The 20,402-nt window shown below is 44.9% G+C and overlaps 1 protein-coding gene across 6 annotated transcripts in view; it reads right to left on the bottom strand.

Annotated features, from left to right (window-relative positions):
- Positions 1 to 20,402, bottom strand: part of ZXDC (ZXD family zinc finger C) — a 28,638-nt gene that overhangs the window by 3,766 nt on the left and 4,470 nt on the right. Inside the window, exons 5-10 of one of the 6 annotated variants that reach the window (XR_010589043.1) lie at positions 18,978 to 19,148; positions 17,057 to 17,742; positions 16,198 to 16,282; positions 15,369 to 15,554; positions 14,251 to 14,423; positions 5,482 to 5,583 (exon numbers count right to left, since the gene is read on the bottom strand). Coding sequence is in view for 3 of the 6 variants with exons in the window: in XM_065550906.1 (XP_065406978.1) it covers positions 5,482 to 5,583; positions 14,251 to 14,423; positions 16,198 to 16,282; positions 17,057 to 17,742; positions 18,978 to 19,148 (1,217 nt within the window). In the remaining 3 variants the exon portion in view is untranslated. Of the gene's footprint in view, positions 1 to 5,481; positions 5,584 to 14,250; positions 14,424 to 15,368; positions 15,555 to 16,197; positions 16,283 to 16,718; positions 17,743 to 18,977; positions 19,149 to 20,402 lie in introns of all 6 variants that reach the window. The other 5 variants (XR_010589044.1, XR_010589045.1, XM_065550907.1 and 2 more) reach the window with 5 other exon arrangements.

Below are 20,402 nucleotides of genomic sequence, written 5' to 3'. Positions count from 1 at the left end.
CTCTCCACCCCCCCCCAGGATACTTGAAGGAGACTGAAACAAAGAACAGTAACTACAGGGGGTGTGAGTGATAGCTGGACCCAGGCTAAAAGGAGATTAGCCTGTAAAAGGGAGCACTCTGGAACTGGTGAGGAAATTATCTGTATTTAGTTTGATTAGGCATAGATTTGCGCATTTTATTTTATTTTGCTTGGTGACTTACTTTGTTCTGTCTGTTACTACTTTGAACCACTTAAATCCTACTGCCTGTATTTAATAAAATCACTTTTTATTTAGTAATTTACTCAGAGTATGTATTAATACCTGGGGGAGCAAACAACTGTGCATACCTCTCTATCAGTGTTATAGAGGGCGAACAATTTATGAGTTTGCCCTGCATAAACTTTATGCAGGGTAAAACGGATTTATCTGGGTTTAGACCCCATTGGGAGTTGGGCACCTGAGTGCTAAAGACAAGCACACTACTGTGAGCTGTTTTCAGGTAAACTTGCAGCTTTGGGACAGGAGATTCAGACTCTGGATCTGTGTCTGGAGCCAAACAGGAGTGTCTGGCTCAGCAAGACAGGGTGCTGGAGTCCTGAGCTGGCAGGGAAAACAGAAGCAGGGGTAGTCTTTGCACATCGGGTGGTACCTCCCAAGGGGGTTTCTGTGATCCAACCCGTCACAGTAGCATTCTCAGAAATGTTTCCAGTTCCACACGCAGGGCCAGGTAGGCAGGCAGAGCTTCAGCGTCTCAATGCATGGATGAGAATGGTGTAGAGAGGAGTTTAGATTTATTAGGAACTGGGGAAACTTTTGGGATGGGGGGAGCCTATACAGGAAGGATGGGCTCCACTTAAACCAAATTGGATCCAGACTGCTGGCACTTAACATTAAAAAGGTTGCAGAGCAGTTTTTAAACTAAGAGATGGGGGAAAGCCGATTGCTGCAGTGGAGCACGTGGATCGGACAGAGACTTCTCTTCGAGGAGAGTCTCTTGATAGAGATTCTCTAGGTTTTAGTCAGGAGGAGAGGATGGAAGAGGATAAAGTATGGGCCAGATCAGACGAGAAACATTAACATAAAAAAGAATCTGACACATCAGAAAAGGGCAGACAGATAAACAGTGACAAGTTTTTGAAGTGCTTGTACACAAATGCTAGAAGTCTAAATAATAAGATGGGTGAACTAGAGCCTTGTGTTAAAGGAGGATATTGATAAAATGTAGAATCAAATGAAGTAAAAACCTTAAATGAATCCACATGTTCCATAGAATCTCTATGGATAGTAATTCCATGCTCTAATAAGAATATAACAGTAGGAATCTATTATCGACCACCTGATCAGGATGGTGATAGTGACGATGAAATGCTAAGGGAGATTAGAGAGGCTATCAAAATAAAGAACTCGGTAATAGTGGGGGATTTCAATTAACCCCATATTGACTGGGTACATGTCACCTCAGGACGAAATGCAGAGACAAAATTTCTCAATACTTTAAATGACTGCTTTTTGGAGCAGCTAGAACAGGAACCCATAAGGGGAAAGGCAATTCTCGATTTAGTCCTGAGTGGAGCGCAGGATCTGGTCCAAGAGGTAATTATAACAGGACCACTTGGAAATAGTGACCAGAATATAACAACATTTAACATTCCTGTGTTAGGGAAGAACACCTCAATAGCCCAACACTGTGGCATTTAATTTCAGAAAGGGGAACTATGCAAAAATGAGAAGGTTAGTTAAATAGAAATTAAAAGGTACAGTGACTAGAGTGAAATCCCTGCAAGCTGCATGGACACTTTTCAAAGACACCATAATAGAGGCCCAACTTAAATGTATACCCCAAATTAAAAAACACAGTAAAAGAACTAAAAAAAGAGCCACCATGGCTTAACAACCATGTGAAAGAAGCAGTGAGAGATAAAAAGGCATCTTTTAAAAAGTGGAAGTCAAATCCTAGTGAGGTAAATAGAAAGGAGCATAAACACTGCCAAATTAAGTGCAAGAATGTAATAAGAAATGCCAAAAAGGAGTTTGAAGAACAGCTAACCAAAAAACTCAAAAGCTAATAAAATGTTTTTTTAAGTACATCAGAAGCAGGGAGCCTGCTAAACAACCAGTGGGGCCCCTGGACGATCGAGATACAAAAGAAGCACTTAAAGGCTATGAAGTCACTGCAGAGAAACTAAATGAATTCTTTGCTTCAGTCTTCACAGCTGAGGATGTTAGGGGGATTCCCAAACCTGAGCCGTCCTTTGTAGGTGACAAATCTGAGGAATTGTCACAGACTGAAGTGTCACTAGAGGAGGTTTTGGAATTAATTGATAAACTTAACAGTAACGAGTCACTGGGACCAGATGGCATTCACCCAAGAGTTCTGAAAGAACTCAAATGTAAGGTTGCTGAACTATTAACTAGGGTTTGTAACCTGTCCTTTAAATCGGCTTCTGTACCCAATGACTGGAAGATAGCTAATGTAACACCAATATTTAAAAAGGGCTTTAGAGGTGATCCCGGCAATTACAGACGGTAAGTCTAACGTCAGTACAGGGCAAATTAGTTGAAACAATAGTAAAGAATAAAGTTGTCAGACACCTAGAAGAACATAACTTGTTGGGCAAAAGTCAACGTGGTTTCTGTAAAGGGAAAGCATGTCTTATTAGTCTATTAGAGTTCTTTGAAGGGGTCAACAAACATGTGGACAACAGGGCTCCGGTGGACATAGTGTACTTAGATTTCCAGAAAGCCTTTGACAAGGTGCCTCACCAAAGGCTCTTACGTAAATTAAGTTGTCATGGGATAAGAGGGAAGATCCTTTCATGGATGAGAACTGGTTAAAAGACAGGGAACAAAGGGTAGGAATAAATGATAAATTTTCAGAATGGAGAGGGGTAACTAGTGGCGTTCCCCAAGGGTCAGTCCTAAGACCAATCTATTCAACTTATTCATAAATGATCTGGAGAAAGGGGTAAACAGTAGGGTGGCAAAGTTTGCAGATGATACTAAACTGCTCAAGATAGTTAAGACCAAAGCAGAGTGTGAAGAACTGCAAAAAAATCTCATAAAACGAAGTGATTGGGCAACAAAATAGCAACTGAAATTTAATGTGGATAAATGTAAAGTAATGCACACTGGAAAAAATAACCCCAACTATACATACAATATGATGGGGGCTAATTTAGCTACAACTAATCAGGAAAGATATCTTGGAGTCATTGTGGATAGTTCTCTGAAGACGTCCACGCAGTGTGCAACGGCAGTCAAAAAAGCAAACAGGATGTTAGGAATCATTCAAAAGAGGGATAGAGAATAAGACTGAGAATATCTTATTGCCCTTATATAAATCCATGGTACGCCAACATCTTGAATCCTGCATACAGATGTGGTCTCATCTCAAAAAAAGATATACTGGCATTAGAAAAGGTTCAGAGAAGGGCAACTAAAATGATTAGGGGTTTGGAACGGGTCCCATATGAGGAGAGATTAAAGAGGCCAGGACTTTTCAGCTTGGAAAAGAGGAGACTAAGGGGGGGGGGGAATATGTAGAGGTATATAAAATCATGAGTGGTGTGGAGAAAGTGAATAAGGAAAAGTTATTTACTTGTTCCCATAATATAAGAACTAGGGGCCACCAAATGAAATTAATGGGCAGCAGGTTTAAACAAATAAAAGGAAGTTCTTCTTCACACAGCGCACAACCAACCTGTGGAACTCCTTGTCTGAGGAGGTTGTGAAGGCTAGGACTATATCAGGGTTTAAAAGAGAACTAGATAAATTCATGGAGAGATCACTTGATCATTACCTGTTAGGTTCACTCCCTCTGGGGCACCTGGCATTGGCCACTGTTGGTAGACAGGATACTGGGCTGGATGGACTTTGGTCTGACCCAGTATAGCCATTCTTATGTTCTAAGATTATGCCAAGAAACCAAATGCACTGAACCCTTCACAGTAAATTTAAAGTTGTCCCACTCTTGGTTTGCAAACTGATCTAGCTGGACTGCTAACAGCATTTCATTAAAATGCTGATGGGGTGGGGATGGATCCTGACTATTGTTGACAAAAGAAACAAAATAATTGACAATTTAAAAAATATTGTTTCCCTTCACGTTAACCTTCAGAATTTGAAATAAGCCAACTCCCCTTCTGTACCCACCAATTTATTATAGGTTTGTTCAAGACATGGATAGTTCTGGGAAGAAGGTATATAAACCACTTTTGTTTCTACTGGAAAGGACATTATTTGGCTCAAATACTATGTTGCAATTAACTTGACAAATGGAAAGCTCCATAACGATCATAAAAAAGTGATCTATTTCTCTCCACTAAGATGTTAGCACTTGGTTCTCAGTTATGGAGCTGTCCATGTTCACGGACAAACAACTTGTCAGAATAGTAGATATTAGGACTATCCTGAATAGGTAGCAAGACAGTTTTCAGTTGTCTTTGCACATGATGCTTTTGAGATGCAGGTGGCATTTGGTGGAGCTTCACTGCAGTACAGTGGTAAGAGACATTCCAAAAGTGAATGAATTTAGATCCACACTACTATCCAAAGGTGATTTTCAATGCACAGGGTAGCAGAGCGTTCCCTTCCCTTCAGCGGTTTTCTTGCACACTTTTACAAGTGCAAGGGTATTTTCCATGTCCGAGCTGCCAGTAAAGGTACTTCTCTAGTAGTAGCCCAAGTTGTTAAAGGGGTTATGTTTCTGGTAGTTGCCATTAGATTGCGTCTGTTTAAAAATATCACTCCCTGTTGCTGCTGGAGTTATTTGAATCCCAGTCACTATGGAAGAGTAGGATTTATGAATGTCTTCACTTTCCTTTTGGGAACTACCACTTGGCCTCAATCTGTACTTGTTTGGGGATTTGACAGTTCTAGGATATCCCCTCAAATTTTAAAAACTGAGCACCTGATTTTCAGAAAAAACTCAGCATACAGCAGAGCTTCCACTCAGGCACCTATATAAGTCCTTGTGTTTTCAGGAGCACTTGGCAAGCAACAGCCCTGCTATTACTAATGGAAGCAGATGGGTGCAGAGCACTTTTGAAAATCTGGTCACATCATATTTAGGGTGCCTAAATCAGAGCAGAGTTTTTTTGAAAATCCAGCCCCACAACTGTAAGTGCAGAGCACTTTTGAAAATCTGGCTCCAGGTCTTCCTGGCCACCTATCATAACAGTCATGGAACATCTTTTTCAAGGTTACCCTTTGGGGCAAAAATAAATAGCATCTCCAGCATGGAGCAAAACAAGAAATAGGAGCATTTGGGGCGGGGGGGGGGGGGGGGGGAGAGAAGAGGGGGAGGAGAACCAACCTCCTACAGCATCTCTGCAATGCCCACGGCAAACCTCTTGTGTTCACAGAGCTAGAGCCTGTGAAATTAGACTTTGGTCTGAAAGTAGAGTACTTCTGTAGTGCAGGATAGCGAAAGTGTTGGTGCAAAATTGTTTTCATTGCATCTAACTTGACAACCGAAATCAGAATTCTAAGGTGCTTTACCTGAAGGATATGAACAGGTAAGTCCACTGTAAGTTGAGAATGTGATGAGGAAGATTGAGAGCTGAGCTGAAAGGGCAAGTCTCCCTCTCCTGGGGGATCATCCTGCAAAGGGAAAAACATAATGCAAACATAGTAGGAGACACTTGGAAATCTTATCACATAGCAAGCTTCACTCTCACTACAACCAAACCAAAACCAGGAAAGGTAAAAAGAATGCCTTACAAGGGTAGTATCCTAAGGCACCCCAGCTCTGAAGGCTGATGAGGCTTAAGAAATGTTTCCAGTGGTTTCATGGAAGGTGAACCAATCCCCCTAGTACTCAGTCACATGTGGCAACTGCAGATTGTAAGATGCTTTCTCAAGAACTTTACGACTAAAACTATATGTTCACTCTAAGGCCATTGTGCTGCCAAAGTGGTGGTCCTGGGGCACCCCACGTGAAGGGGGAAAAGAAGAAGAGCTCTGCATGTCTCTGAACAGATCCTCACTCTGCCTCCTGGAAACCAAACACCTCCAGGTCTGGCCAACAGCTTACTGCTCCCCGGTGAGATATTAGCATGTCAGGTGGAAGCTTGTCTGACATTGCCTGTTAGAAGACCCTGTCTTTTCAATTGCTTATAACTGCCAAACTTTAACCATTTGGGCTGAATTTTTCCATACTGAATGTTTTTTGGGGGGGGAGATGGGATTCAGCCAGAAGGGGTTGGCTGTTTCCAAAAATGAGACCAGGGAAAAATACTTTGCTTTGCCCATGTTAAAAAACGTTGGCAACCTTTGCTTTGAAGAGCTCTAGTGCCCCTGAGCTTAGGAGCAGGTAGCTGAAGTTAGGCAAGGGAGGGGCCTTGTGCATCCGTCATGTGACTTTTGCTGTTCCTACAAAAATCTGTCCAAATTTGACCTTTTAAGACTCTCAATTCACATATGCTCAGTAAAGGCTTGCCAGAGATTCACATTTTCATTCTGCGAGGACTCCATCCACAGTAAGCATCCTCCAGCCCTGCAAGGTGCTGAACAGGGTCTTCCCTGCAACTGTAGTTCTAGCTGCTCTACCCTGAATTCATGTCTCTTCTCTGCTTTCAATGCCCTCTCTGCTGACGCACTAGCAGCATGGAGGAGAAAACGACCTAAGTCGTATGCAGAGGAGACAAGACCCTGCCGTGTGTGTGAGTGTGAGTGTGAGAGAGAGAGAGAGAGAGAATGAATGAATGAATGAATGAAACAAGGGGAGCTAGCATAGAAACTGGGACTGACAGCCAGGGAGAAGTAGAGCCTGGGAGCCAAGGAAGGAAGTGGGCGGGGGGGAGAGAGAGGGGAGAAGTGAAGAGAAGGATGACTGGGAGCCAGTGGGTGGGAGGGGAGAACTGGATCTGACCAGGAGCCCCGGTACAGGGGAGAATTGTGACTGGCTGGGCAGAGACTGGGACAAGGAACATTAACATAAGAACAATCATACTGGGTCAGACCAAAGGTCCATCTAGCTCAGTATCCTGTCTTCCGACAATGGCCAATCCCAGGAGCCCCAGAGGGAATGATCCATCCATCCCGTCACCCATTCCCAGCTTCTGGCAAACAGAGGCTAGGCGCAGCATCCCTGCCCATCTTGGCTAATAGCCATTGTGACTAGAAGCCAGAGGAAAAGGGGGGGGGGGCGAGAAGAAGAGAGAGACAGAGATCAGACAAGAAGCTGGGAAAGAGGAACTGGGGCTGAATGGGTGAGAAGAATGGGACTGGGACAGAAACAGTTTAGAGGGGAAGGGCAAAAGGGATCAAGCTTGGGAGAACCTAGCAGAAGGCTCTGTTCCCACCAGAGAACACTCCCCTCCAGAGCCTGGAATGGAATCCAAGACTTTCAAGTCTCACCATTAGTCTGCTGCTAGCAAATATATGTGAAGCCCTCAGGCAAGGGGTCTCATCCCACCCAATGCTGATCCACGCAGATGATTACAACCTACTACTGTTATCAGTTTGTTATTTCAAGTGGTAGAGGTCTGTGGCATGGATCTAAAGGCACTAACAGTGCTGCGGATGACCAGCGTCACTAGGACGACATATGATGGAATCTAGTTTTTCAGTCTGCTTTTTAAAAAAAGCTCCAGGAAGTTGCACATAAAAGTTACATTAAAAGAACATTAAGGCTGCAAAGTCAGGCATTCAAAAATTACAATCTGCCAGGATTAAGATTCCCTGTGCAACTTATTTTGAAATACCTTCCGCATCCCCCCGTGCCATAAGCACATACTATTTTTTCCCCCTACAGAACCCCTGCCTCATTCAGTGCATAGAAAGGACAGTGCTCACTTAGCGAGCAGCTATTCAATATTGTTTTCTCCTCATGGTTCAGTGCATGGCCCATGCCTCACTTACAGCACACCAAATCAAACTCTGATCAGAAGACAGAATTAATAGTTTTCTCACAGGCAACCTTAATATTCTTATAAAAAACAGTTACTGAACTTCTCATAACTGTTGTTCTTCGAGATGTGCTGCTCACGTCCATTCCATTCTAGACACGTGTGCACAGTCATCGGAAAAGTTTTTCCCCCTAGCAGCACCCGTCGGGTTGGCTGTGGAGCCCCCTGGAGTAGTGCCTCCATGGCGGTGAATATATGATCCTGCCAACCCAGTGCCTCCTCAGTTCCTTCTTCCCTACTACTCCTACAGAGGGGAAGGCTGGTGGGTTTGGAATGGATACGAGCAACACATCTCAAAGAACAACAGTTACGAGAAGGTCAGTAACCTTTTTTCTTCAAGTGCTTGCTCATATAGATTCCAAATTAGGTGACTCCCAACCCTTACCTAGGCAGTGGGGTCAGTGTTATGGAATCGCTGACTGAAGCACCGCTCTGCCGAATGCTGCATCATCTCTGGCGTGCTGGCTGATGGTGTAATGAGAGATGAAGGTGTGCACCGAGGACCACGTCACTGCCCGGCAGCTTTCCTGTATAGGGACCCACGCCAGGAATGCCACCGAGGAGGCCTGCGCCCTTATGGAATGCACCATTAGCACCGGAGCAGGGACTTCATCTAGCTCGTAGCACATCCAAATGCAGGATGTGATCCAAGACGAAATCCTCTGAGAGGAGACGGGAGCCCTTTCATCCAATCTGCCACGAACAGCTGGTGTGAGTTATGAAACGGCTTCGTGCACTCGATGTAAAAGGCTAGCGTTGAACGTCCAGTGTGTGAAGCCTCTGTTCCTGGCTACTTGTATGAGGCTTAGGGTAAAAGACAGTTAGAAAAATGTCCTGGTTGGAGTGGAATTGGGACACAACCTTTGGAAGAAAGGCCAAGTGAGGCCTAAGCCGCACCTTGTCCTTGAAGAAAACTTGTAGAGAGGGTTGGAGGTGAGGGCCTTCAGCTCCGAAACCCTCCTCACTGAAGTAATGGCGACTAGGAAGGCCACCTTCGATGACAGGTATACGAGCAAACAAGTCGCCAGCAGTTCAAACGGGGGACCCATCAGCTTGGAAAGGATCTCCTGTCTAACCTGCGGGTACAGTTGCGCCAGGTCCTTGAGGAAACAGCCAACCATGGGGTTGGCGAAGACGGAGCGCCTAGCCGCTCCCGGATGGAATGCGGAGATAGTTGCCAGGTGCACCTTGATGGATAATGCTGCCAGATACTGCTGTTTCAAGTGCAGTAGATATTCGAGGATAAGCGGTATGGGCACCTGCAGCATGGGATGTCCGACTCGGAGCCCACGAGATTGAACCTTTTCCACTTGGCCAGGTAGGTGGCCCTGGTGGATAGTTTCCTGCTACCAAGACCTCCCTAACCTGCTCGGAGCACATGAATTCTATAGGGTTTAGCCATGAAGCTTCCAAGCCATGAGGTGAAGGGACTGAAGGTCGGGGTGGTGAAGGCGACCGTGGTCCTGGGTAATCAGGTCCGGGACCAGGGGCAATGTGATCGGGGCATCCACCGACAGCTCCAGCAGCATGGTGTACAAGTATTGACGAGGCCACACCGGCGCCACCAATATGACCTCTGCCTTGTCTCTGTGCATGAGTGGGAACAGGAGAAACGCGTACAGCAGATCCGTCCAGGGGAGGAGAAATGCTTCAGAGAAAGCCCAGGAAGTGGTTCCGGAAAGAGCAGAATCATGGGCACTTTGTTGCCTCACGTGGCAAAGAGGTCGATTTGGAGAGCTCCCCACCTCTGGAAAATACTGTGCATCATGTCTGGGTGGACAGACCACTCATGATTGTGGAAGGATCTGCTGAGGTACTCCACCAGCTCATTCTGGGAACCTGGGAGGTCAGACGCTTCCAGGTGAACGGAGTGGGCTATGCAGAACTTCCATAGCTGACACAGTGGAGAGGAATGGGCTCCACCCTGCTTGTTTATGTAAAACATCACAATTGTGTTGTCTGTCATGACTCCCACACACTGTCCCTGCAGATGAGCTTGGAAGGTTTGGCATGCTCGTCGGACCGCTATCAGCTCCTTGATGTTGATGTGGAGTGAGTTCGTCTTGGGACCCCAGGCCCTGCATCTGAAGGTTTCCCAGGTGCGCGCCCCAACCCAGCTTCCATTATCAGGGATGGAGAGGGCTGGGGTTTGTGGAAGGGGACTCCCTCGCACACTGTCTGCAGGTTGAGCAACCAACGGAGGGACTCGAGGACCTGCCCCGGGAGGGTGACCAGAGTCGAGACCACCGTGCGATAGGCTGACGCGAGCCAAGCCTGGAGAGGTCTGAGTCGCATTCTGGCGTGCTGTACCACGCATGTGCAAGACACCATGTGACCAAGTAACCTCAGGCAACCCCTTGCTGTGGTGGTGGGACACTGTCTGAGGACTTGTATGATGTCCGTCATCGCTTGGAAGAAAACCTCCGGCAGGAATGCCCTGGCCCGGTTCGAGTCCAACACTGCCCCGATAAACTCTATCCTTTGAGTTGGTACCAGGGTCGACTTGCTCTCATTGAGGAAAAGACCCAGCCTGTCCAAGGTGGCTCTCATGAAACGGACCTGTGCGTTCACCTGGTCCCTGGAGCGTCCCCCAGAGCAGCCAGTTGTTGAGGTAAGGATACACTTGTACCTGCTTCCGATGGAGGAAGGCGACCACGACTGACATGCACTTGGTGAACACTCGGGGGGCCATGGACAGGTCGAATGGGAGGGCCATAAATTGGTAATGTTTGTGACAGACCACAAACCTGAGGAAGCGTCTGTGGGTAGGTTGTATCAATATGTGGAAGTACACATCCTTGAGGTCAAGGGCGGCATACCAGTCTCCCGGATCCAGAGAAGGGATAATTGTGTTTAGGGAGCCCATGCGAAACTTCAGCTTTTTCCATGAAGTGACTGAGGCCTCGCAGGTTGAGGATGGGTCTGAGACTCCCCTTTGCTTTGGGGATTAGGAAATAGTGGGAGTAGAATCCCTTGCCCCATAGCTCCCGAGGAACCTCCTCCACTGCCCCTGCGGCGAGGAGCATATGGACCTCCTACATAAGGAGATGCTCATGAGAAGGGTCCCTGAAAAGGGATGGGGAAGGGGGTGGGGTCAGGCAGGATTTCCCACTTCTACCGTGTGAAGGACCCAGCGATCTGATGTTATTCGTGACCAAGCATGGTAGAAGTGGGATAGATGGTTTAGGAAACAGGGCTGAGGATCCAGTCCGTCAGCTGGTACATCGTCCCCAGGTGTACTTTCAAAAGGCCTGCTTAGAGCCTGAAGCAGCGCGCACCTGGCCCAGCGCCTGCTGTTCCTGCCATGTTTCCTAGAGAAGTCCTGCCTAGGACATCGAGGATAGGGATGCTATACAGGCTGCAGCTTAAAGTGTTTTCTCTGGGTGGCCAGGGTATGCACCCCAGCGATTTTAGCGTAGCCTTAGAATCTTTAAGGCTATGCAGTCTGGAGGCACTTTGCACCACAAACAGGTCCGCCCCATCAAATTGCAGATCTTGCAGGGCATGTTGCACCTTGGGTGGGAGCCCCGAGGCCTGGAGCCAGGAGCTTCGCCTCATGGCAATCCCAGAGAACAAGGTACGTGCCCCCGAGTATGCAGCGTCCAGTGAAGCGTGTAAAGAGGTCCGTGCCACTGCCTTGACCTATTCAGAAATAGTCCTGAACTCCTCACTGGACTCCACGGCATTAGCTCTTTGAGCTTTACCGTGGAGTTCCAGGAATTGAAGCTGTATCTGCTCAGGATTGCCAGTTGGTTGGCAATTCTGAGTTGGAGTCCCCTGGTCGAGTAGACCTTTTGGCCGAACAGGTCTAGCTGCTTAGAGTCCTTGGATTTGGGGGTAGGACCCTGCTGCCTGTGTCTCTTGTGCTCATTTACCGCAGCCACCACCACCAAGCAGGGCTACGGGAGTATGTCAAGATATTCGTTCCCCTTAGTAGGGACAAAATACTTCCTCTCGACTCCCTTTGCAGGTGGAGGAATGGAGGCAGGGGTCTACTACCAGGTCTTTGTGTTGGCCTGTGTAGTTCTGATGAGGGGCAGAGCCACCCTCGATGGACCTTCTGGGGCCAGGATGTGCACCCTCTGGTCCTCCAGCTCCACCACCTCCTCAGCCTGCAGGCCCATGGTGCACGCTACCCTGTGCGGCAGGTCCTGGTGGCAATGACTGTCTATAGGGTGCAGTCCCGAGGTGGAGGTCCCCGCAACCGCTTCATCCGGAGAGGACAACAATGACGCCAGTGGGGGTACAGGGTTCTCATGGCCCTCCGGGTCCCTGGGGACATCCTGCACAGCCTCTCCTTCCCCACTAACTGACCCAGGGTCCATGCTGGTGGCGGGAGCTGGCTCCAGGGGTGGTGGGGTGGTCTGCACTGCGGTCACCTCAGAACCCCAAGGGGTGGGTCGACTCGTCAATGCTGCAGGTGAGTGGGAGTCCTTGGAGAGGGTGCCCTGGACCTGGTGGTATGCCCACGGGGTCCAGAATGGCCACTGCGCTTGCCATGGCCCTGCACCCACATCCTGACGCTTACGGTCCGATTTGTGTCTCCGCCACCAAAGACAAAGACCTGGAACACGAAGGCCAGGGAGGTGCTGATCACAGCTGTGCCTGCGATTGGTATCGGGAATCTGGGGAGCGGTGCCACGACGTGTGGTGCCGGGAGTGGGACCTGTGCCTTGCCGGGGACCAGTGCCGCAAGTCAGAGCGATGCCATGGAGATACAACTGATTGCATCAACATCGTGGGCTTGCCTCGAGACAGTGCCGCGCGTTGCAGTACCAGAGGCTTCTCCTGACTGGCCGGGGACTGTGGCACCATCATGGCGCTTAAGTCCCTCGAAGATGTCCGGGGTGGATGGCAACTCGATGTCCTCCACCACCTGGCCCAGAGAGTCCACGAGCACCAGACCTGACGTCCCCCGTTGGGGGCTGAAGTTGACGGTGCCGTCTCCTGGGCTATCGGTGCTAGGTGCTCCTCCCCAGGAAGCACACCAGTGTCGCTTTTCAAGGCGGCTGTCCTCAGCGCCAGAGATCAACCCCGTCCTGCTTGCAGTGCCGCTTCTGTGGTACGGGGAATGGGAGCAGTGCTGCACTGCCTCCGTCAGCCTCGGTGCCAGGGAGCGCCGGTGCCGAGGGTCTTTATGCCCACAGTCCTTCCTTGGCACTGCTTCGCAGACGGAGGCCGGAGCGCTCCGCATGGAGGAGCTCGGTGCCAGATCCTGCCATGCCGAAGCTGGCTGGGGACAAAAAGCTGCCCCCATCAGGAGCTGCTTCAGGTGACAGTCTCACGCCTTTTTCGACCTGGGATGAAACCCCTTACAGATCTTGCACCGGTCAGTTTGGTGTGCCTCCCCCAGACACGTAAGACAAGAGTTGTGGGGGTTGCCCATTGTCATGGGCTTATGGCAGGATCTCCAGGATTTAAAACCTTGGGCTCGAGGCATGCCCCAAGCCCCAAGGGGAAATAGGAAAGTTGGGGTGGGGAGAACGCCCACTCCTACACCAACTACTATGAACTAACAACAGATTACAAAACTACAACTATACAACTACTAGGAGAAACAAGGAGCACTTGCAATAGCAAGCCACTGCAGTTCCCACGACCGTCACTGGCGATAAGGAGGAACTGAGGAGGCGCCAGGTCAGCAGGGTCATATATTCACCGCCGTTGATATGAGCAAACACTCGAAGAATAATGTAATTTGCTAGTGTTATTACTGGATATAGTGCAGGGCAGGGCAGCGTCTTTCCTTCCTAGCTCCCACCCCTGGGGCTGTTCTCACTCCTGAACAGGGTTTCCTCAAGACCCCTGTCCAGTGCAGCTACACCTGTGGCTTTTCAGTGCTGTCCCCAAGGCTTCTGCCTGTGTTCTTAACCCTCAGTCTCCCCATCACCTTAGCTGTGTCTAACCCTCCCCTCCTGACATGTGCATGAATAAGGGGAATATTTACAGAAGGGTTTTAATTTATACTACAGCATTCATTTTTCATTATCAGCTAAGGGTGGGTATAAAGTCCCCCCATAAAGTGGCTCTCTAAGGAAGACATTTGAACTGGCCCTCTTCACTCCAATTACTTTTGTAATCATCTTTAAGATGCTTGGAAAAAACAGTTCTATTATTGGTGATAAGTGTATGAAGGGACTCTCACCCTGAGGAGAAAAAAATGCTCTTTTTGGGCAACAGCCTTAAAAACAGATCAGCAATATATTACTCACCAAGTACCTTGGTATCATGCAACAATCACAGTATTAATACAGGAAAAGACTAGATCTGATTTGAAAGGACAGTCAGATTCTTCTGTGTGAACTGGCAAATCATTAGAGAACTGGGTAGATCGTATGTTTTATTCATGTGTTCTTACTTGAAGTAGCTGAATTTGCACATACTGTGCGCCAGTTGCTGGATCCCTTATTGTTAGGCCTCCATTTGGCAAAACAATGTTGCCACACAATCGATTCCCATGACTGGTAGATGAGAAGTTGGTAGGACTCACTTTACCACCTTTGCTTTTCCTCTGGCCAGAATTTGATGCTGCTGAAATAAAGTTATTTTATTATTATGTTGGAACATCTGATTCTTTGGTAAGTTTCTCCCTGGGATTTGTCAAATTTCATCTGAAAACATCTTTTCTCCCTTGCCTCTAGTTACTGTGTCTCCTTTTACTATTAACCAACTATAACCATTAAAGTAGTTAGGCCCAAAAGTAGAGATAGTAAAATTTTATGTAGCTTATGTTTTCATTTTTTTCTGTTTAAATTTCAGTTAAATGTTTGTTTGAATTTAAATATTTCCCTGCATATTTCTCAATATAGACATCACATTACCCAGGAGAACAAGAAAATACTATGATTAACATTAATATCTTCATTGTTCATGCTGAATAAGATGCCAAAAGAAAATTAAGCATAATTTGAAGATAATACACATTAGATCTTTTCAATTATGAGGTGTTTTTTGTTTTGTTTTGTTTTTTTTACTTCAAATGTTAACAGGTAAACATTTTTAAACTAGGACTTTCAACTTTTGAGTGTCTATTTAAATTCTGTTAATGCATTTTAAGATGCAAGACTTGTTTGAAATACTATATAGAAGTTTTTATTACTCTATACCAGGGAAAATATGTGCATGGGAGGGAAGCAAAAACAGGAACCGATTCATTGTCTCTGAAAGTAAATGGCTGTCACTAAGTTACTGGTAGGTGACATGTTAGACATGACACAAGGAATCTTGTTTAAGAAGGGAACTGGAAATTTTCTAGCTCTGTTTTATAGAACAGGGGCAAATTCAATCAAGTCTCCTTTCAATCTAGGATATCACCAAGCATGCATTTTGGACAAACTGCCATAATTACAGATCACTTCATAGACAGACAAAAAGAAGGATAGTATTTTTTAAAAGAAGAGAAAGTGCATATATGCATAGTGCTATAAAGCAAGAGACATGATAATGTTTAATTTGGAAGTGTAATCCTTTGCTTACCTTAAGACATAACTAAAAACTGTCACCTTGATTTTCAGAGATAGGAGGCAACAAGAAACGTAAGGAAAAAAATTGCTTAGTGTGATGTTCCTCTCCCCTTGAGGGCAGCTGCAACTCAAATAGCTGTCTCTTGTTGTTTCGTTATTTTTTCTGGGCAAGTTTAGCGAGCCATGGAATACATTTGACCTAACAAAGCAACAGTGCACATCAACAGACAGCTATGAATTCCACTGTAGTTTAAGGGGAGGAAAACAAATGGGCTAGTTATGTAAACTATGGCCCAAAGTTTGTGTTTCATAAAAATCTGCTACACGAGATTGAAGGTTAATAGAAAGGTTTCAATTAAAAAAATAAAAATAAAAAAGTCAAATAAATTCCCCTACTGTGCTTTCAAACTAACACTGCAACACTGTGCTAGTGCACGACCTAGAGGTGAAACTGACTAGTCTGTTTTCATTCATTGTCCACGTTGAGTAAAATGAAAAGCACAAATAGCAAATTAGATTTTTTAAATTGTTTTGGTTTTAATACATTAAGGATAATCCTATGAGTAGAGTAAGTAAATGATATTGAGGGTGAGGGAAGGGGGAGTTTAAATATAACTTTAACCTACCAGGGTCCCTTTAACAGAAAGGGAAAACCCAAGTGTGGGGTTTTTTAAACTCTCAATGAATTTTAAACTCCATGCAAGAAGACCACCTCAATCATCTACAAAAAGCATACCTCACTCAAACTTATTGCAATCAGCAACGAAGTCTATCTACTTGAAAGAGAGATACTCCCATTTCATTGCATGTTACTAGATTCAGCAAGGCAAATGCCTCCTCACCTGTGCTGCTCCCATTCCCTTTCTGTTTTCTTTTCTTGGCTAGCTGAATGGCTCTGTAGTCTGTCCTTGCAGATCCACCACTCTCCTAATCAAACAAGAGATACGTTTTATACATATTTGAAACAAAAAATTAAGCTAATGAAGCCAGACTAACGAATTACTCGTTGCTCATAATCTTTTACATTATCCTGTATATTCATCTAACACTGGGTGGCTGGGATTTAAAATGAGTAAGTTTTTTAAACAGTAGCAATCAAAATTCTGATCGGTCCCCTGCATGTATCTGGCATCCAAGGTTATATAGACTTCCATGTTTATCAGCTTTTCAATAAGGTCATGGTGATAAGGGAAACATTGTATACTGAAAATAAACATTTATCTTTACATAGTACTGGAAAGGGAATGGTTTCCCAGAAGCCGCATTAAAGGTAGAGTTATGGGAACGACGACTGAGATTAACAATTTCAGCTACTTTCCATCCCCAAACCCTTCCCTGAAACTAATACACACACAGGACATACCGTATATTCCCTTCCTTATGCTTTCTTGTTAGTCCCACTTCACCCTTGGGGGGTTAGTTTTGAAACTTTTTTATTTTTTTTTTTTTTAACTTTGAACACGATCCTCCCTCCCCCACCCTCACAATTCAGGCCTTTTAAAGAATTTTTCACCATGTTGAATCCATGTCTAACAACATATTTAGTCAATACAGAGTTCTACATCCTTCATGAAAAAAAACCCATGTAATTGGGTAAATCAGTATGAAAGGTCTGCCCATAAGTTGCAAGCAGCAATGGAGTATCCTCAAAGTTAAGGTGCTTCAGTCATCTGGGGACAACTGAATATAGTTACTGCATACCAAAAATGAGCTGCAAGTCACTGTGCTAAGATCCATTTCTTTCTGAGCACTGTAGCTTCCTGGTGGGTTGGAGAACACAAACTGTGTCACCACTTTACTGCCTTCCTGTTGACCAACAACATCCGAGCTAGGAAGCAAGTTTCGTTCAGCTTTAGTTGGTGTCAGTAACTCAGGTCCATTGCTTCCACCAAGGCTGCTGGAAGGGGTCAAAGTGGTAGTGTCTATCGTTAGATTATTGCTGGATGTCAAACCATGTAGGTCTTGACTGGAATTCTTCACTGATAAAGATGCTAGCGAACCTAAGGCTTCTGCATTTACAGTCTGTACATCATCCAGATTTGAAGTACTTTGCTGTAAAACTGTAGCAGTGGTTCCCATCAAGAGAGAACTGTCCAGGCTATGTGGAATATCACTACTCGCCACCAATATCAAAGGGTCAACTGTTTGACCTAGGGAATTGCTATTGACAGAAAGGTTTCCACCAAGCGTAGAGCCTACTGAAGCAACATCTATGGTGACAATTCCAGAGTTTACTAAAGCCATATCTGTTGCAATCCCAGAATTGTTACCAGACACATTGGAGAAAAGGGACACAAGGTCTATGTTGCTGAGGTCACTTTGTCCTGGACTGGTGAGTTCACTACTAGGCGTGAGGGAACTGGTTGCTTCAAGCTGGGTTAAGAGATCTGAAATATAATACATGTATTAAACTTGTTGAAAATGCAACAGACCAATGATAAAGGAAAAGAGGTTGTGTGCCACTACCTACAGATCAAGGGGTGCAACACTCAAAAGTGGGAATACACAGAAGCCCCAAAGACACACACTTCTAACTAATAGAACATATGGATACTTTTTCCAGAACAGGTAAGATGCCAACAGCACTCTTAAAGTTTACATACGCTGCAAATAAATGAAGCAACATTACTGACCTCAGAAACTGTGGGCTTTATAAGCAACACACTTGTACCAGACACATGAGAATTTAACAGGGAAGCAAAAACACTGCACACAAGTGTCTGAAGACAGAGTATCCTTAAAATTATAGGCTAAAAATATTTCCTAAATTAAACCCACTTTTCTAAACCAGAATCACAAAGGAAAACAAGCTTATTAAAACAAAATTCATCTTTATAGTAATTGTGAGATTTCCCAATCAGAAGAAAAATAGTTTCAATCAAGTATTAGTTTCCTGTGTAACGTATCCTCCTCCCATCCTTACCAAAAATCCAAAAATATTGTACAGAAGTGACTGATCTGTGTATATATATTTAGAACATGGAAAAAAATTTCGTTCTCTTTCCTATTCACTATGCTACCAATGTGGGACTTTGAGCTCTGTCTTATTTTGCTTCAGTTAGTGGTCTAGATAAAAGTAGGATGAATTTTTAAGTTTGCCACATCACTGAAAGACAAAATTACTTTAACAATGTTTACTAATGTTCCACTGTGATGAAGAATCTCATATCCAGCAAACAATTATACGGCAACATTATTTGTTCGTACTGCTGGACAACAGTTCCTTTCAGCACAGGAATTTCTACATACACTTATACTCTCCAAAATACCCTCAAAGCAGTCCGTGCTACAAGTTAGGACTTAAAACCAAAATACTCTTAAGTCCTCATTATCAGGTTTTAGAAAGAACATATTTAAAAAATTTTCAAGAGCAAGATCTGCTTTAATTCAAGATGTTACTGACTTCTGGAAACCACAAGCCAAACTCTAGTCACAGCTCCCACCGAAGATTTTATATCATAAACATGATATATACAGAAAGAAAAAATCCTGGCCCCACTGAAGTCAGAGTCTTGCTGTTGACTTCAATGAGGCCAGGATTTCACCCACAGTTTTTCCCTGATATACATAGTGTTTAGGCTTCCCTTTGCCCCAGCCATATTTTGAGGCTAAAATATTATACCTGGACTGAAGTTGTGCTGTTTGACCATGTGAGTCTTCATACTGTGCTTGGAAGTGAACAATTTATTACAACTGGACACTGGGCAACGGGTCTTTGATGAATCCACATCTTGAAGATGTTTCTTGGAGTGAATATACAAACTGCTGCGTGCAGAGAATTTTGCACAACAACCTGCAACATGATACACAGTATATTACAGGATCTTTCTTAGTTTTAACTTAAAATTAGTATTTAGAATTCCCTGGTAAACATCTGAAAGTCACATAAATAAAATGTTTAGTTAATTAACTTGCAGCACTTGAGCACGGGTGCCATACATAAATACAGGAAGTTGAAGAATGTAGCCAAAGCAAAGAAGCAGAGTTTCAAAGGAGCAGAAGAAATGTCATACCAGAGCAGACCACTGATACATCTAGTCCAGCATCCTGCTTCTGAGAGAGCAAAAAACCCAAATGATTTAGTGAAAAGTGCCACAAAGGCACCTTAAGTAGAAGCATTTGATAATGGCCACTGGTGAAAGCATAAGGGAGGAGGAAATGCTTCCTGACAACCACAGGACAAAAACCACTGTTTTATGCCATGAAGTGTAAGTAGCAAGGTTCCTTGTTCAGCCAGGAAGTTGGGTAAATGTCTTGTGTCTATTTATACAATTATAATCTAAACCCTTTTAAAAAATCCCACTACAGATTGTGCCTCAATGATTTCTTTCAGCAGCTGGATCCACAAATCTTTTGTTTGTATTCATTTTAAAACCATGGGTCTTATCAGTAAGCTCCCCACATACCTTTAGCCACTTAATTATCCCTTAATGGATATTTGTAGTTCTGCAGAGACCTTTTTGCTGGAAGAGGCAACCCAAGGTGACCAGCAGTACTGGAGATGTAAATGTACTACAGAGTTATAGAAAAAGGCCACTATAACTCTTCTGCATGACTTTCTATCCCTGTTAAATATAACCAACCAGCCTATTAGATTCATCTGAACAGCAATCAGATGCTGAGCAGACATCTTCATTCTATCATTGCTTGTGATTCTTCCCTCCTTCAGACAGAGAGACAGACACAGACACAGACGTCAAAGTAACCTTTCCCAAGCAGTTTATCCATAGGGAACAATTAATCAACTGAAAAGATAAACAGTGTCTGGACAGTATCACAGTCTTAAATCTAAAGGAGGTGTTGATTTCCTTTTATCACTAACTGATAAGAAAAATCAAGTGACAATGATCTGCTAGCCATTTCCCAGGTCTCCTTCAAGTCTGGGACAATGTGGTTTATTCAATTAGATGTTCTTTAAAAAAAATAAGCTACAAAAAGGTAAAATAGGACTTTAAATACCCAAGGCTCCAGTCCTTCAGTGAGCCTTGACTAGGCAGGACCCTGCACCTACCAAAGTAACAGCACACAGCACAAACAAACAGCACAC

This window comes from Chrysemys picta, chromosome 7, assembly GCF_011386835.1.
Source record: "Chrysemys picta bellii isolate R12L10 chromosome 7, ASM1138683v2, whole genome shotgun sequence".
Classification (NCBI taxonomy): domain Eukaryota; kingdom Metazoa; phylum Chordata; order Testudines; family Emydidae; genus Chrysemys; species Chrysemys picta.
The sequence above is the reverse complement of the archived record's forward strand: the minus strand, read 5'-3'. Positions and strand labels throughout refer to the sequence as shown.